The sequence below is a fragment of the Nyctereutes procyonoides genome, unplaced genomic scaffold (genome assembly GCF_905146905.1).
Source record: "Nyctereutes procyonoides isolate TBG_1078 unplaced genomic scaffold, NYPRO_anot_genome, whole genome shotgun sequence".
Lineage (NCBI taxonomy): Eukaryota > Metazoa > Chordata > Mammalia > Carnivora > Canidae > Nyctereutes > Nyctereutes procyonoides.
The window spans coordinates 353,397-370,860 of NW_026575119.1; the positions used below are offsets into that span (position 1 = coordinate 353,397).

The 17,464-nt window shown below is 40.1% G+C and overlaps 1 protein-coding gene across 1 annotated transcript in view; it reads right to left on the reverse strand.

Moving 5' to 3' along the window:
* Positions 1-2,970: 2,970 nt before the first annotated feature.
* LOC129515564 (phosphate carrier protein, mitochondrial-like) overlaps positions 2,971-17,464 on the reverse strand; it is a 35,293-nt gene continuing 20,799 nt past the window's right edge. The window contains 4 exon segments of the mRNA XM_055334488.1: positions 2,971-3,299; positions 3,301-3,810; positions 4,211-4,221; positions 7,128-7,211. Of these exon segments, the coding sequence (XP_055190463.1) occupies positions 3,158-3,299; positions 3,301-3,810; positions 4,211-4,221; positions 7,128-7,211 (747 nt within the window). The 3' untranslated portion in view covers positions 2,971-3,157.

Here is a 17,464-nt window from a genome sequence, read left to right on the forward strand (position 1 = left end):
TCCTCGCTGACACTTCTTGTTTCTTGTGTTTTTTATTCGGGCCATTCTGACAGGTGTGAGGTGCTATCTCATTGTGGTTTTGACTTGCATTTCCCTGATGATATAAGTTGTTTTTATATTAATTTTGGGATGCAATAGCCATCATAGAAAACAAAAATACAGCTACTTCACAGCAATATCCTATTAGTACAATATAATAGATTAACTTTACAAGAGAAGAAAAATATGAAAAATGTAGATCTAGTGACATTCCATACCTTTGCAATGGGCCAAAGCTATCATTTCATAGGCTCAAAATTGTGGTCCACCTGGGTCACTGAGTGGACTATTGTCAGCACCAGGAGTTTTGTTACTAAGAGCCACTTAAAATGGGTTCTTCTATAGTAGCCTTCAGAGGGAAACTCTGTCTAGAAGGCATTGTTGGGGCTCATGTCTGAAAGCACAGAGTCGGAGTCTTTCTTTACTTAAAAAAAAATAAGACTTTATAGAGTTGATATTTAGAGGGCACCTAGGTGACTCATTTGGTTAAATGGACAACTCTTGATTTTGGCTTAGGTCATGATCTCAGGGTCATGGGATGGAGCCTCGCATCTGTGCTCAGCAGGTAGTGTGCCTGAAGATTCTTTCTCTCCCTCTCAGTCTGCCCCTCCCCACCCTGCTCCCAGGCTTGTGCTCTCTCTATTTCTCTCTCTTTAAAATAAATAAATCTTTCTTTAAATTGTTGCTATTTGGTTTAGCATGGATTTCTTTGCATTAATTTTGATTTTTAAAATAGTGCACTAAAATGTATTATTATTTATTTGATTACTGAGTTTTTGTGAATCCCCCTCCATTTATGCCTGAGACAAGTGCCTCACTTTCTCACTCTGGTCTCAGCACTGGTTGCATTTGCTCTTTCTACAATTTGCGTCATTATCCAAAGGGGAATCCTGGGAATATTCCTAGATCCCTCATTCTGAACCACCTCTCACATCTAAACAATTTTCAAACTTCATAGATTCTACTCTCCCTCTCTCTCATTGCTCTTCTGTTCAGCATTCCCACAGTCCTGTTTTGTGTCTCCTCTCTTCCCTCTAAGATGACTGCAAAAGCATCTTAACTAGTCTATTCTAACTAGCCTACCTGTCTTCCTCCGAATCACTGCCAGTACTATCTTTCTAGAAGGCAAATCTGTTCACATCACTCTCCTGCTTCAAAGAGGGACTCCTGGGTAGCTCAGCAGCTGGGCATCTGCCTTTGGCTCAGGATGTGATCCTGGGGACCGGGATCAAGTCCCACATCAGGCTTCTTTTGGATACCCTGCTTCTCCCTCTTCCTGTGTCTCTACCTCTCTCTGTCTGTCTCTCATGAATAAATAAATAATCTTTTTTTTTTTTAAATTAAGCCTTCAAAGATTTCCTCCAGCTTTCAGAACATCCTGAGCTCATTTGCAGACCTTCATAGACTGGCCCCTGCCTTGTTCTGCAGCTCATTTCCTGCCCTAGACTACAAACACTCCCCATGCATCGTGCTGCTGCATGTCACCTGGCATACTGTTTGTACATACTGCTCCTTGTCTCTGGAATGCCCTTACCAACTCTTTATCCAGCTGACTTCCTATGTTTTGAAACTCACCTGAAGAATATTTCCTCTGTGCCTGGGTGGCTTAGTCAGGTAAGTGTCTGCCTGTGGCTCAGGCCATGACCCTGAGGTCCTGGGATTGAGCCCTGCATGGGGCTCCCTGCTCAGTGGGAAGCCTGCTTCTCCCTCTCCCTCTGCCTCTGCTGTTCCCCCTGCTTGTGCTCTCTTTCTCTTGCTCACTCTCTCTCACTCAAATAAATAAATAAAATCTTAAAAAAAGAGAGTATTTCCTCTGGAAAGAATTGGCTGCCAACGTCATTGAATTTATCTACCTAGTTTCTGCATTTCCAAAGTACTTCATATGTCCATTTACCATGTCTTTCATCATGTTATGCTGAATTCATTGATGTACTTGCTGTAATTAGACTGTTAGGTCCTTATGAACAGAAATCATGACTTTTTATCTTTGTTTCCCATCTACTAGCAGAGTGCTGGGTACTCAGGAAATATCTGTTTGAATGAGTAAAAGAATGATATAAAAGACATAATAATGTATGGTATACAGTAGTTAATCAAAGTATTGGTCTTCCTTTTTTTTTTTGTTTTTGTTTTTGTGCTCAACTACCCTAATAATAAGTTTAGAGTTATCATTCTCAATTACCAGATACTTTTCAAGAACTGACACTTAAGAATCTCAAGGCATTTGTTGATGTTATCACAATGGGTTGAAGGCTTTGTTTGAAGGTATTCAACTTAACTGAACAAACTGGGTAATGCAGTGTGCTGGTCCCTGCAAGCTAAAGGTTGGATAAAAAACTATTGCAGATCTCAAAGAGTTTTCAATCAAATATAACCACGTATGACAAATACTCACTTTATGCTACTATAAAGCATACTGCAGCAAAGTACCACAGGGTGCCATCCAGAAACTATGGGAGTCACATAACCTGTACTTGTAGAATCAGTGGAGTGAGATGCTGGGGGAGAGCACACCACACGGAGGGCACAGACATGCAGGCGGGAAGCCACTGAACATTTGCAAGCAGAAAGCAGGCCCAATGGGGGTACATATAAGAGTGGAGGGAGCAAAACCTACAAAAGTGGTTGGGAATATATTGCAGAGGGTCTGGGGTCTGAGGGTTGTTTTTTGTTTGTTTGTTTGTTTTGTTTTTTGTTTTTGTTTTTGTTTTTTGTTTTTTTCCCAGAGTCCACTTTATTGAGTGCTGTAGCATTTACACAGGTCAAGGGAGGCAGGCGATGGGCCATGGCTAAATAGACCCCCTCTCCAGGGTTTCTGCTTGAGAAGAATGAGGACTGGTTGGTTCAGGACGGTGCAAGCCACCCCTTCTCCTCCCCCAAGAGAGGCCCCCTCCCTCCCACAGAGCTACAGCAGCCTGGGCTTTTTTTTTTTTTTTTTTCATTAATAGTTGGGTTTATTTCACCAGTGGGTTTGAAACTCTTGCCTTAGGCAAGAATACTACGGTAATTATACCAGGAATAGACAATTTCCTACACTGTCAAATATATAAAAGTTCCTCTTGCACTTTTCTCAACAGTGATCAACAAGCAATTTCAGTCCACATTTGCTTTGATCAATCTACTGAGTTAACCCAAGCTTCTTCTTCAGAGACTCTGGCATTTCAGGTGGAGGTGGGCGAGGGAGCCTGAAGTAGACCTTCACAGAGTCATAGATGAACCACTGTAGGGCAGTCAGAGTGCCAATCATGATGATATGGGCAGAGTCCCTTCCATACACGTTTAAATCCGAGTCTCTGAAGGACTTGAGAAGCACTGCTACCTTTCTCTTTATTCAACACAGATACCACAGAATCAGCAGGATGAGAAACAATTGCACAGAAGATTCCAGCTATATAACCTGCTACAAATGTTACAACCAGTTGCTCTGCCTTTGAACATTCACTTCCAGGCTTGGGAACCACAAACTTATATAATGCTTCAACAGTACGTTCAAAGCAGGCAAATTTCATCATGGTGTATGGTATCTGTCTCATCCAGAGAGGAGCAACCCCCTTGTAGAATGCTTTTAAGCCTTCTTCCTTATACATTTTGGGAGCTGCATCCCTCAAGGTCTTGGCATAGCCTGGTTGGGTTTGAATTCTAACCTTAGCAGCTTCCATAGGAGCCAGGGCAATGTCAGCAAAGAATTCAGCACTGGCAGAGGCAGCCAAATATAGTGATGTGCACCAGAGATAGGCATTCTCGTCTCCATGTGAGGAATCTGTGCTTGACCTAAGGCAACAAGAAACCACAGAAGGTTTTTGAGCAAGGGAGTGTGATAACCAGAGATTTCCCTAAGACAGGTTGCTCTGGTGGTAGTACTATCATGGATGTTTACTATCTAAAAGGGGTCAAGCCATTGCAAATTACTTCAAAAAAAAAATCTTACAAATACACTGAAAACTGTTCCTCTCATCGAAAGACTAAGTTAATGTGAGAGCTCACACTTTTTTTAAAAAAGGAACTATATACTATACTAAAAGCTTTTAAATTTAGGAATATTTCTTGGGCAACATGTGAGTTTTCTTGAGTTAGAAGGAAAGGTTGATGGAAAACTGTTGCCTCTTGTCTATCGAGCTGGTGACTTTCCATTCCTCCTACCCAGGAACAGTCTGGGGTCTAGAGGCCTTACCAGTCATCCACCTAAATCCAACAGTCAACACAGAAACTGGCTAGAATTTGCCTCTCCTTTTCCGCTTCTACCAAGACCCTAAATGTGGCAATCTCTGGGAAGAGATATGAAGGTGAACCCATTCCTAGAACCCAGAGTCACCGTTTCTGTAGAGCGTGATGTGTTCAAAGTAAAGCACCAGTGCTGTGCACAATATGAAAATACGTGCATATGGGCTTCACCTTAGGAAAATCTGATGTAGAAAACTGTAGAAATCTGAAGACATAGTTAAATAAGGATGTGATTCTTCATCCTTGTTTACCTTTGCATTTAAGACAATTAGATAAATATACAGCTTGCATTTAAGACAATTAGATAAATATACAGCTTTTCTGTATGAACAAATGAGAATGAAAAACTTGGTTTTTCTGTACTTCAGCTGTCTTAAAAATCTCAGGTTACAAAGGATCAGGTGACACAGGGATAAGGAGACACAACAGTAAAAGGAAGAGAGAAAACTGGTCAGAAGCCTTTGAATTATTATTACTCCCAGGAAAAGAACTTCTGGAGCAACAGAGAAGCAGTGTTCAATGATTCTCAAACACCGCTGTAAGTTAGAATCATGAAGAAGTTCTGTGAGGGGCACTTGGCCGGCTCAGTCAGTAGAGGGTGCGACTCTTGGTCTCAACGTTGTGGGTTCGGGCCCCATATTGGGTATAAAGATTGTTTAAAAATAAAATCTTAAAAAAAAAAAAGAAGTTCTGATGAAGATTCCTAACTCTGGGAAGCGAACTGGGGGTGGTGAAAGGGGAGGAGGGCAGGGGATGGGGGTGACTGGGTGGCGGGCACTGAGGGGTCACTTGACGGGATGAGCACTGGGTGTTGTTCTGTATGTTGGCAAATTGAACACCAATAAAAAATAAATTTATTATTAAAAAAAAGAAGTTCTGTAAAAAGTGAGTATTCCTGGGCCCCATCTCTGGAGATTGTTTCCATAGATCTTGTGGAGTGGAGGAGAGGAACCAGTTATCTGCATTAAATACACACACATTGTTTTGATACCAACGTAGTATGGGAACTGCTAAAAAAAAAAAAAACTCATCTCCATGTTTCCCAAATCTCTAAGCACACAGCTGTCTTTTTATATTTGTCTTATTAAAAATATTTGTCTTTTTATATTTGTAGTATTTTCTAATGGGAGTGCTTGCTTCAAACTCTTTATGATTAGAGTAAAATTCTTCCAGATGGTTGAAACTCCAAAATCTTCACATTCTTTCCAATTTTATAATGGGCTGACATAGGCTCATGGAAAATTAAGAGAATAGAAATGAAAATGGAAATAGAAATGCCATTAGGAAGAGTGTCAGTCTAGATGTACTGAGCAGCAGATGCCAAGATGGGATGAAATGTGTGAGGTTTTTATTAAGGAAAATGATGTTGTATGGGAAAGTGGGGAGGGGGCTGAGGAAATCTTGGGATCACTCACTCACCAGACACACAAATCTGACCCTAAGCGAAGAAGAGAGAGAGAATGTTTCAACGAGGCATCTTACACCACTGTATAGTGCAAGGAAGCTTCTACAGAGCTGTCAAGGAGTTCTCAAGGCAAAATAGGTCTAAGTCATTTTAAAAGGATTTAGATTTTATTTATAGATCTTCCTGCCTGTGTGATACACAAAATCTTCCTAGACAAAGACCTTGAGAAATTAGTGGCTTTGAAGTTAATTATATTTCCTAAAGAAAATTTCCAATTAACACTGAGATCTTGCAGTATTTTTTTTAATTAATAATTAAAACCTCACCCCTGGAGAAGGGAGAATTATCATCATTCCATCAGAGATGCTATACCATTCATTCATTACATTAACAGAGCAAACAAGATTCTAGAAATGGCTCCTTAAATACACAATGTTGTGATGTTAAGCGCTTTCCACTCTTCTGGCTATCTAATATCTAGATATTCCTGGATATGTCACGGTTTTTGATTCTCAGATAAATCTAAAAAAGACAGGTAGCATCAATAACAATAATTACTGGTAGCAGTTCCATGGAGTAGATCTGTCTTGTTTCAATTGTTCCATGAGCACCCAGCAACATACTAGGATCTGCCTAAACACTGCCATTTTATAGCTTCTTTTCCTTATATGTCCTCTATTTATCCTCACTGACATGGTGCTTAATGTTTCAGTGTGACGTTTCCAAAGCACTCTATAAAGTGGCTAAATATAACTTGTGTCTAAGAGGAAGGCTTCCCCATAGTAGTCTCTACAAGCAGCCCCCACTTTGTGGTTCCCACGTGCATGAATTTCAGTTACCGTGGTTTAGGTAAGTAACACTAGTTCTCCAGCGACATAATTCAAATTGCAGTTACCATACTTTACAGTGTGGAGCAATCGCATGCAGTGACTACTACCAGGTGTTCAGTCCACAGATCTCTATGCACAAAGCAGATGTGTGATACAACTGGTGGTCATGACACCACTTTGTTCCGAGTCTATCAGTTATCAGTCCTCGCACATCTGTTGTTCAGTTCTTGCACAAACAGCAAAGTATGGAGTTGTGTAATCTTTTCATCTCCCAGCAATCAAACTCATATGTCATTTTACAAAAATGGGCAACAGAGGGGTGCCCGGGTGGCTCAGTCAGTAAGACCACCGACTCTTGATTTCACCTCAGGGTGGTGATCTCAGGGTCATGAGACTGAGGCCTGTGTGGGGCTCCACCCTCAGCGGAGAGTCTGCTTGAGATTCTCTCCCTCTCCCTCTGCACTCTTTCTCCCAGCACACTGCGCACTCTTTATCTCTGTGTCTCAAATAAATAAATAAATCCTTTAAAAAAATGAGTCCTAGAAGGAATTGGCCAACAAAGACGAAAGTGTAACAAAGAAGCAATAAGTGATAAAGCTAAAAGTGAAACTTGGGTCGAGTACATGAGTTACAGAAGAAGAGCTAGCAGCAGGAATGGTGACTGTGTTCTCACGGATGCCTCCAGAGATACAGCCAGAGGACTTCAGTGAGGACAACTAAATGGGGAAAGAGGTCGCGATGAAAAAGATAAAGAGGTCCCAGAGGAAGTGAGGCTAGCAAAAAATTCACAGTAAAGGAATTCACGGAGGCGCTACACCACATTAAAAGCACAAAGCATAAAATGTTACATATTGATTCTAGCTTAGGGATGTGGCAGTTCACCCAGGCTTGCAAGTTCATGACAAGAAGGCAAACACTATCCAAATTATTCTTGATAAATTTTCATAAAGAAATAAAACACTTTAATCTTTAATGTTTCTCATGTGCTAAATGTTAGTTTTACTATTCTTAAATTTTTGTATATTTATTTATTTTTTAAGCAGGCTCTATGCCCAGTGTGGGGCTTGGCCTCACAACCCTGAGATAGAGAGTTGCAGGTTCTACCCACTGAGCCAGCCAGTGCCCCAGTTTTACTGTTTTTTGTTTGTTTGTTTGTTTGTTTGCTATACACATTTTTTTGAAGATTTTATTTATTTATTTGACAGAGAGAGAGCACCAGCAGAGGGAAAGGCAGAGGGAGACAGAGAAGCCGACTCCCCACTGAGCAGGGAGCCCTATGTGTGAAGCTCTATCAGAGGACTCTGGGATCATGACTTGAGCCAAAGGCAGAGCTTAATCAACTGAGCCACCCAGGCACCCCCACCCGGTATACATTTAAAGTGTCAAAATATCAAGTAACAAAAATCACAGAATCTTGTATTCCATTAACGGTTTTCTCTAGTACTAAAACACACTACTTCATTCTATCAATTGCAAACTGTTATTTATTAAGTTTTTATTCAAAGAAGCAACTGTTTAAAAACGTTTCTTGAGAGCAAAATACATCACAAACCATGTTTGACAGAAAACCACAACTGTTTATAGACCCTCAGAAAAGTCACACTTGAATATGTTTACCACACACACCATTGTAAGAGTTACTGCATTATACCAAATTTCCAACTGCTTTTTCCCTAGTAAAGTTTAACATTTATGTTGAATACCACAAATCTGATGTAACCAGGAAGATATTTTCTTTTTCTTTTTTAGAGAGCGAGAGAGCACATGCATGTGTGTGTGTGGGGGGGGGACTAGGAGGGAGAGACAGAGGGAGAGGGAGAGAGAGCATCTCAGGCTGACTCCCCACAGTACAGAGCCCCATGTGGGGCTCAATCTCATGACCCTGAGATCATGATCCCAGTGGAAACCAGGGGTCAGTCATCTAACCTACTGAGCCACCCAGGCAACCAGGAGGATAGTTTCTTAATCAACTAGTTTGGAAGTAGCAACCTTCAAATCTCTGCTCTTTGCTCCATATATTTTCTGTCTTCTGCTGCACCTCCTCTGGAACCCAACTTCCCAAATTCCATTTCTAGCCATGGGTACTCACCGGACCAACATTACTATACCAGCTGTACTGAGGACACCACTGTCCTAGTGAGAGGTACATATCTTTTACATGTGCATACAGATAAACAAATGAATGAATGAAGCTATGAGAAGTTTTTTTTATGATAGAGAATATCCACCTTATTTTTTTTAAAGATTTTATTTATTTATTCATTAGACACACAGAGAGAGGCCGAGAAATAGGCAGAGGGAGAAACAGGCTCCATGGAGGGAGCCCGATGTGGGACTTGATCCCAGGACTCCAGGATCATGACCTGAGCCAAAGGCAGATGCTCATCTGCTGAGCCACCCAGGTGTCCCAAGCTATGAGAAGTTGATTAAGGATTGTGCTTCTGGACTTCAGGATGGGTGAATTAAAGAGTAAATCTTGAGGCTGAAGGTTGGAGGAAGGTGATCAAAAGGTAAGAAAAGGTGAAAGTTATGAGACAAACAAGCACTGGGGACGGAGTGTACGCCATGATACTGTAGCTAATACTGCTGTGTGACATGTAGGAAAGTTCTTAAGAGAGGTGATCCCAAGAATTCCATCACAAGGAGAAAATTTTCCTCCTTTATTCTCTTTATCTTTCTTTTCTTTTTATTATATCTATAGAAGATGGATGCTAGCTGAACCTATTATGGTAATCACTTCACAGTATATGTAAACTGAACCATCATGCTGTATGCCTTAAACTTATAAAGTGATATATACCAATTATTTCTCAATAAAACTTGAAAAAAAATAAAGAGAAAAGCTTTCGGCTGGGCATGACCCTTGTGCTGTCAAAGCGGCCAATCCTTGGCCAGGATGGAATTCCCATGAGGCATCTGGGACAGTGGCCCTGGGGTAAAACCAGAAAGGGGTGCCAGGAATGAGTCAAAGGGAAAACTGAGAATTTGTCTTTCCCAGTCCCTCCTCTAAAGCATGGAATTTTGAATGACATTCAGCAAGGTATGTTACCCAGGGTTGCCAGGGTGTGTGTGGCCATGAAAATGTGTAACCATGTCTATGTCACTGTCCTGATCTCCCACTGTGGACATCACCCACTCCTAGAAAGTGCCCCAAATCTTCCCTTCCTCCTACTTCCCACACAACTTCATACTCTTCTCTGTTCTGGAGGCAGACTGAGAAGTTAACACTTTCAAGGGAATAGTTGGTTACATTTCCATGGCTTGGCAAACTAGAAGAATGGTAATTCTATATACGGAAGTTCCTCTTCTTACAAAGAGATAAATAAAGCCATTTCTTAAGCAGTCCTAAGTGACAACGCACCACTGACTAGTGGCTGGGACAGGGCATAAGTGACATGTTTTCCCCATCAGTCATCTTTATTGGTTTCTAAGATGATTGAAGAGCTGCTGAAACATGGGACATTTGGAGAGACTGCTGGGAAGGGGAGTGAGGAATGTGGGCTGTGGCTTGAAGAGGAGTGAAAGATAAGACCACCAGAGGCTAAAATGTGCTCCTTCAAATTCACAAAGGAAGCCTCAACCCTCCTACCTTGGTATGTGACTGCATTGGAGATAGGGTCTCTAAAGAGGTGATTAAGTTCAAGCGAGGCCATTAGAGTGGTCTCTTAATACAATCTGACTGGTATCCTTATAAGAAGAGAACACTTGGACCCACAGAGAGACACCAGGCATGTGCACAACCAGAGCGAAGACCATGTGAAGATACATGGGGAAAGTGGCCATCTGCAAGCCAAGGAGAGAGGCCTTAGAAGAAACCAGTTCTGCTGACACATTAATCTAGAGCTTCTAATCTCCAGATCATAATAAAATAAATTTCTGTCGTTTAACCCACCCAGTCTATGGTATGTTGTTACAACAGCCCTAGCAAGCTAATACAGGTAGGATGGCGCTATTAAAGGCTTGGTAGACCCTAATTAAAATTAAGATGTACTTGACAATTTTTTTTAAGGGAAGAGCTGTCAAGGTCCCCTTCCAAAAAGGAAAGTCTGAGAGGAATTGTCACAGCCAATGGAAGCCTAAGGAATATAATAATTAGCTGTAAGGTAGTATTTAGACGAGATCCTAGAAAGAAAAAAAGATATTAGGTAGAAACTAAGAAGATCTAAAAAAAAAAAAAGAAAGAAAGAAAGAAAGAAAGAAAGAAAGAAAGAAAGAAAGAAAGAAACTAAGAAGATCTGAATAAAGTGTGGAATTTAGTTAGTAATAATGTATCAATATTGGTTTGTTAATTATAACCAATATACTATAGTAATGATAGACATTAGTAATAGGGAAAAATGGGGGATGGGAGCAGGATACACAAAAATACTTTGTATTAGCTTCACAATTTTTCTGTAAACCTAAAATTTTGAAGTTTAATTTTTGAAAAGGAGTGGGAAGAAATATATAAAATTCTAAGATACTATAATGACAGAAATCTCCATGGTTACCTAGAGGTGGGGATGGAGAGAGCAAATCACCTGCAAAGGAGCAGTTGGCGGGGGTGGGGGGGGTGGGAAGAAACCCTTGTGGTGGAGGTTACAGGATTGCCCACAATGACCAAAATTCATCAAACATTTTGAAAGTGTGAATGTCATTGTATGTAAATGATACCTTCATAAAAGAGAAGACGATAATGGGAAGATGTTGAAAGTCTCTTAAGTTGTTGTGTAAGTGGTTTTGGAAAATCATTTTAGCAGCAGGGTAGAGAATGGTTTGGAGATGAGATCAGCACAGAGACAATTGCAGAAGTCCAAGCAAGAACAGGCCAGAGTTTGAACAAAGAGCTAGTGGGTTGACAGGGGTGATTTCAAACTACACTGGAGAAAGACAATGACAATTTAAATAGCTAGTGCTCACACCCATCATCTCTTTTAATTCCTCCAATCTCTGAGAAGGAGAGGATATTATCCTTGCTTACAGAAAAGAATTGAGTTGGACAAGTTAAGAAAACTCTAGGAGGGGTGCCTGGGTGGTTCTGTCGGTTAAGCATCTGCCTTCGGCTCAGGTTATGATCTCAGGGTCCTGGGATTGAATCCCACATCAGGTTCTTGCTTAGTGGGGAGCCTGCTTCTCCCTCTCCCTCTACCCTCCCTCCCCTTTAACCCTGCCCCCTGCCTCATGCACTCTCTCACTCTCTCTTAAATAAGTATAATCAAGGGATCCCTGGGTGGCGCAGCGGTTTGGCGCCTGCCTTTGGCCCAGGGCTGATCCTGGAGACCCGGGATCGAGTCCCACTTCGGGCTCCCTGCATGGAGCCTGCTTCTCCCTCTGCCTGTGTCTCTTCCTCTCTCTCTCTCTGTGTGACTATCATAAATAAATAAATAAAAATAAAAAAATAAGTACAATCAAGAAAGAAAGAAAGACCATAGGAACCTGGAGAGATGTCACAAATGAGCTACTGGTGGGTACCCTTCTCTTCCTGTTAGAATTCATTCCAATTGGTTTTCATAATAACCATAGAAGTTATTTTGTTTTTAAAGAGTTATTTATTCATGAGAGAGAGAGAGAGAAAGAGAGAGAGAGAACATAGGAGTAGAGGGAGAGAATCTTCAAGCAAACCCCCTGCTGAGCATAGAACCCAGCACGGGGCTCAATCTCATGACCCGTGAGATTATGACCTGAACAGAAACCAAGAGATGGAAGCCCCACCGACAAAGCCTCCCAGGCACCCTGAAGTTATTTTTTTTTTAATAGATGCCACTGTAAGAATGAAACATCTCAAGGGAAGTGGAGTTTATTCTCATTCACATGTGTTGACAAATAAAATGTGTCTGTGCACACACACGATTGAAGTGACCACTTATTATATGGGATGCTTCCTTATCTAAGTATTTGTTTTAAAGCCTGCATCCCACATTAGAAGGTGAAATGTATGTGCTATTTACTATGGTTACTGACAAGTTTAGGAATCAACAAACAACCATTGATTAAAGGTGCTTGGTACTACCTAATGAGGCAGGCATTTTACATGTTATCTCATTGAACCCTCTCAATAGCCCAAAGGGTAAGAATCAGTCTCATTAGACAGAGGAGTAAATTGCAGAGCTTCAGTGACTTACTTGCTCAAGATTCTGCAGCAAGGAAGAGGCTACACCCCATAGGAATTTGAAACCAGAGGTACACGGTCTTGCAAACATGGGCTTTTCCCAGTGATTAAGAGTAGGGAACCACAAAGAACCACATGTGTACCTGGAAAAACCATTAAGCCCTTTGCTTTTGCTACCCTTTCCCTTTCGTCACTCCCCGCACCCCCCCCACACACACACTAAAAAAAAAGAAAGAGAGAAAGAAAGAAGACCCACATACATACTATTTTCAGCCTCCCACCAGATAATAATTATAATTTTACAGAATTTCTTTTAACTAATGAGTTATAAACCAGCAGGCTACCAACTGAGTCTGATTCTCCGATGTGTTTTATTTAGCAAATAATTTTTTAAAAATTGAATTTTTACAGTCTCCACCAGACCCTATGGTCCAAGATCTGGCTGTTTTGTTCATTTATGTTACCAACCTAGTCCCTTGCAAACATCCCTAGAGAGGTTAAATTAAAACTGAAGCCCAGTTAAAATGCTAATATTCCTGGCAGAGGCTAATACTTCCAACTGTCTAAAGTAGTTTGTACCTCATTGTGACTAAGTTTAAAAGCTCTCCTAAGGAGAGATTTTGAAATGGAAAGCTAGAGCATCTAAGTAAGGAAAGCAAAGGAGATATTGGGAGCTGGAAGAATGGGAAATCAGGGGTTTTCCATATTTTTCCCATAATCCTCTATCCACCTCTCAAAGCTTTCCTTTGTCCATTTGCTTGACCTCAAGTAGGAATCCCTAACCAATGATATTCTGCTAGTTAGCATTCACTATTTTGGAAAATTAAATAACCATAAACATTACCCAGGGCAATAATGCTCTGTAGTAATCTATAACTAAGATAGGTCTAATGTTTCAGGCTTGCAAGAGCTCACTTCTTTTTATATCAAAATATGAAGAGTCTGAGCTTCCATCCTGTATGGAAGGCCAGTATTTTTATTAATAATAATTAACTTTTATTGAGTACATTATTATATGCCAGGTACTTTGATTTTAAACAAGAACACATCTTGTTTATATACATCTGCATAAATAATCAATGATTTTCAAGGACAGAAGAAGCAAATCCATATTTAGGAAAGAGACATTATTCTAATGAAATAATAATTTTCAGGGTCATAACTCCCACAGTGAAGACAAGTGTTGGAAATATTAGTGAGAACAGGATTGCTCCTCATTTTCTTTGATCTTTTTTATTATAAAATAGCATCTTTAATAAAATGTCCATCAACCTATTTTTATAAAAGTAGGAGAATAAGAAAAATTGTCTGCTCTCAGAGATGTTTAAATTTTCTCCTCTGACAACATGAAGCTAAATCTTTGAAATTATAAGTATTCCACAGTTTTAAAGACCCAGGGCCCAGATAATTAGGGTGAAGTTATCTGAGCTCCCCTCCTTGGATTGGTCTAGAATTAAGACCCTAGGTTTGAGAGGGGCATAAGCTCCATTTACACTTGGCTAAGCAAGTCTTTGAGGTTCTATCTTTTTCATTTTTCATAGTTTTAATAGGAAATTACTTTAAATATCAAAATTCTTGGGATATACAATTGAGAAATTCAGTTGCAATAACAGTGAAACTATTTTTAAAGCATAGTGTTGTAGGGCAGCCCGGAGGCTTCAGCCCAGGGCCTGATCCTGGAGACCTGGGATTGAGTCCCATGTCAGGCTCCCTGCATGGAGCCTGCTTCTCCCTCTGCCTGTGTCTATGCCTCCCTCCCTCTCTCTCTCTCTCTCTCTCTCACTGTGTGTGTGTGCCTCAAGAATAAATAAATAAAATCTTTTAAAAAATAAAATAAAGCATAGTGTTGTACTTAGGTTTGTACTGATATCTGCAATTTAATTGGAAACATACCAAAAAGAAGATGGAACAATGGAGAGATAGAGTAATGGATATGGTGGATACATGACAAAAAAGTATAGTGAAATGTTAGTGAATGTAAAATCTAGATGATAGTTACACAGGTGTTTGCTACAAAATTTTGACTTTGCTCTAAGTTTAAAATTTTATTTGTATTTTTTAAAACTCTCTGTAAATTTAAAAGCTAAAGATGAAGGAATACACAAATAGGTCAATAGAATCCTTAACCATAGAAAGCCCAGAAACATACCTGTGAGTGTACCAGAATGACAGTAGTAATATACAGCAGGGGGGGAATAATTGATCATTTAATACATAGTACTGGGAAAAGAAGTTGTCCATAAAAAAAAATTTGATTCCTACCTCAGTAAATTCTATAATCTAGTCCTTTCTAGTGAATTAATCTAGTTCTGCTTCTTCTCTCTATTGTAACCCCAGGGCCTGGTTCTTACAGGGTGGTCAACAAATATTTGTTGCATGCATAATATAGGAATGAAGACCTCAGACCTGGAAGATATACTGCAGGTTGTGGGATTCCTGTAAGCTGTGCTGAACCTGGGGTTGGTAGCAGGAACCAGGGAGCTGAGTCCTGAGGCCTATTTGTCATAAGCTGGGCTAAAACACTATCATACTGACTCCTGATTGCAAAAAAGCAAGTTCAAGGATGAGTTCTGAGGTTGTCCTAGACTTCTTCAGTGACTGATAGAGCTCCCTGCAAGACTTGCGAGAACAGGGTACTAGAAGATGGCGGAGGAGTAGGGCTTCTCAACTCACCTGGTCCCACAAACTTACCAAGATAATTTTCAAAACATCCTGAACACCTACAAATTCAACCTGATATTTAAAGAGAAAACAGCCAGAAAAGCTACAGAGAGAAGGGTTTTCACTTCTAGCAAGAATCTTCTAGGGTGAAATTTACTTAGGTTGTTGTTGATATCCTTGACTCAGCCTGCTCATGCAGCCACTCTGCCCTGAGAAAACTGACAAGAAGGAAGAATTCACCACAAAAGAAAGAAACAGAAACAGTACTCTCTGCCAGAGTTACACAATATGGATTACAATTTTATGACACAAAGCCAATACAGAACCACTGGTAGCTGCTGGTGGCTCTGGAAAAAAAGCATAAAGGATTATAGAGGTTTCTTACTGTAGAATTTGGGTATAATCAGGCTGAAATTAAAAATCAATTAAATGATATGCAATCCAAACTGGAGGTCCTAACGACTAGGGTTAAGGAGGTGTAAGAAAGACTGAGCAATATAGAAGACAAGTTGATGGCAAGGAAGGAAGCTGAAGAAAAAAGACAAAAACAATGAAGAGACCACAAGGAAAGGTTACGGGAAATGAATGGTAGCCTCAGAAGGAAAAATTTACGTATAATTGGGGTTCCAGAATATGCCAAGAGGGAGAGAGGGTCAGAAAGTATATTTGAACAAATCATAGCTGAGAACTTTCCTAATTTGGGGGGAGAAACAGGCATTCAGATCCAGGAGATAGAGAGGTCCCCCCCTCAAATCAATAAAAACCATTCAACACCTTGACATTTAATACTGAAACTTGCAAATTTCAAAGATAAAAAGAAAATTCTTAAAGCAGCAAGAGACAAGAGATCCCTAACTTATATGGGGAGAAATATTAGATTAACAGCACACCTCTCCACAGAGACCTGCAGGCCAGAAAGGGCTGACAGGTTATAGTCAGGGTCCTCAATGAGAAGAACATGCACCCAAGAATACTTTATCCAGCAAGGCTCTCATTCAGAATAGAAGGAGAGATAAAGAGCTTCCAAGATAGCCAGAAACTGGAAAAATATGTGGCCAACAAACCAACTCTTGCAAGAAATATTAAGGGGGACCCTATAAAAGAAAGAGGAAGCCCAACAAAAGAATCCACCAAAACAAGGACTGAATAGGTATTACAATGACACTAAATTCATATCTTTCAATAGTTACTCTGAATGTGAATGGGCTAAATGATCCCATCAAAAGACACAGGGTATCAGACTGGATAAAAAAGCAAGACTCGTCTATTTTCTGTCTACAAGAGAGTCATTTTAGATCTAAAGACACCTTCAGCCTGAAAATGAAAGGGCAGAGAACAATTTACCATTCAAATGGTCCTCAAAAGAAAGTTGGGGTGGCAATCCTCATATCAGATAAGTTAAAGTTTATCCCAAAGACTGTAGTAAGAGATGAAGAGGGACACTATATCATACTTAAAGGGTCTATCCAATAAGAGGACCTAACAATCATGAATATTTATGTCCTTAATGTGGGAGCTGTCAAGTATATCAATTATAACCAAAGTAAAGACATACTTAGTAATACACTAATAGTAGGAGACTTCAACGTGGCACTTTCTGCAAATGACAGATATCCTAACACAACATCACCAAAGAAACAAGGGCTTTAAATTATACACTGGACCAGATGGATTTCGCAGATATATACAGAACTTTGCATCTGAACGCAGCTGAATCCACATACTTCTCAAGTGCACATGGACAAATCAGATCTCAGATGATACCAAAAGATTAGGGTTGTCCCCTGCATATTTTTAAACCACAATGCTTTGAAACTAGAAGTTAATCACAAGAAGAAATTTGGAAGAAACTCAAACACGTGGAGGTTAAAGAACATCCTACTAAAAGATGAATGGGTCAACCAGGAAATTACAGGTGAATTAAAAAGATTCATGGAAACTAGTGAAAACGAAGATACAACCATTCAAAATCTTTGGGATAAAAAAAGAAATCTTTGGGATACAGCAAAAGCAGTCCTGAGAGGGAAATATATCGCAATACAAGCATCCCTCAAAAAATTGGAAAAACCTCAAATACACAAGCTAACCTCGCACCTAAAGGAACTGGAGACAGAACAGCAAATAAAACCTGCATCAAGCAGAAGAAGAGAGCTAATAAAGATTTGAGCAGAACTCAATAAAATAGAAACCAGAAATGTAGAACAGATCAACAAAACCAGG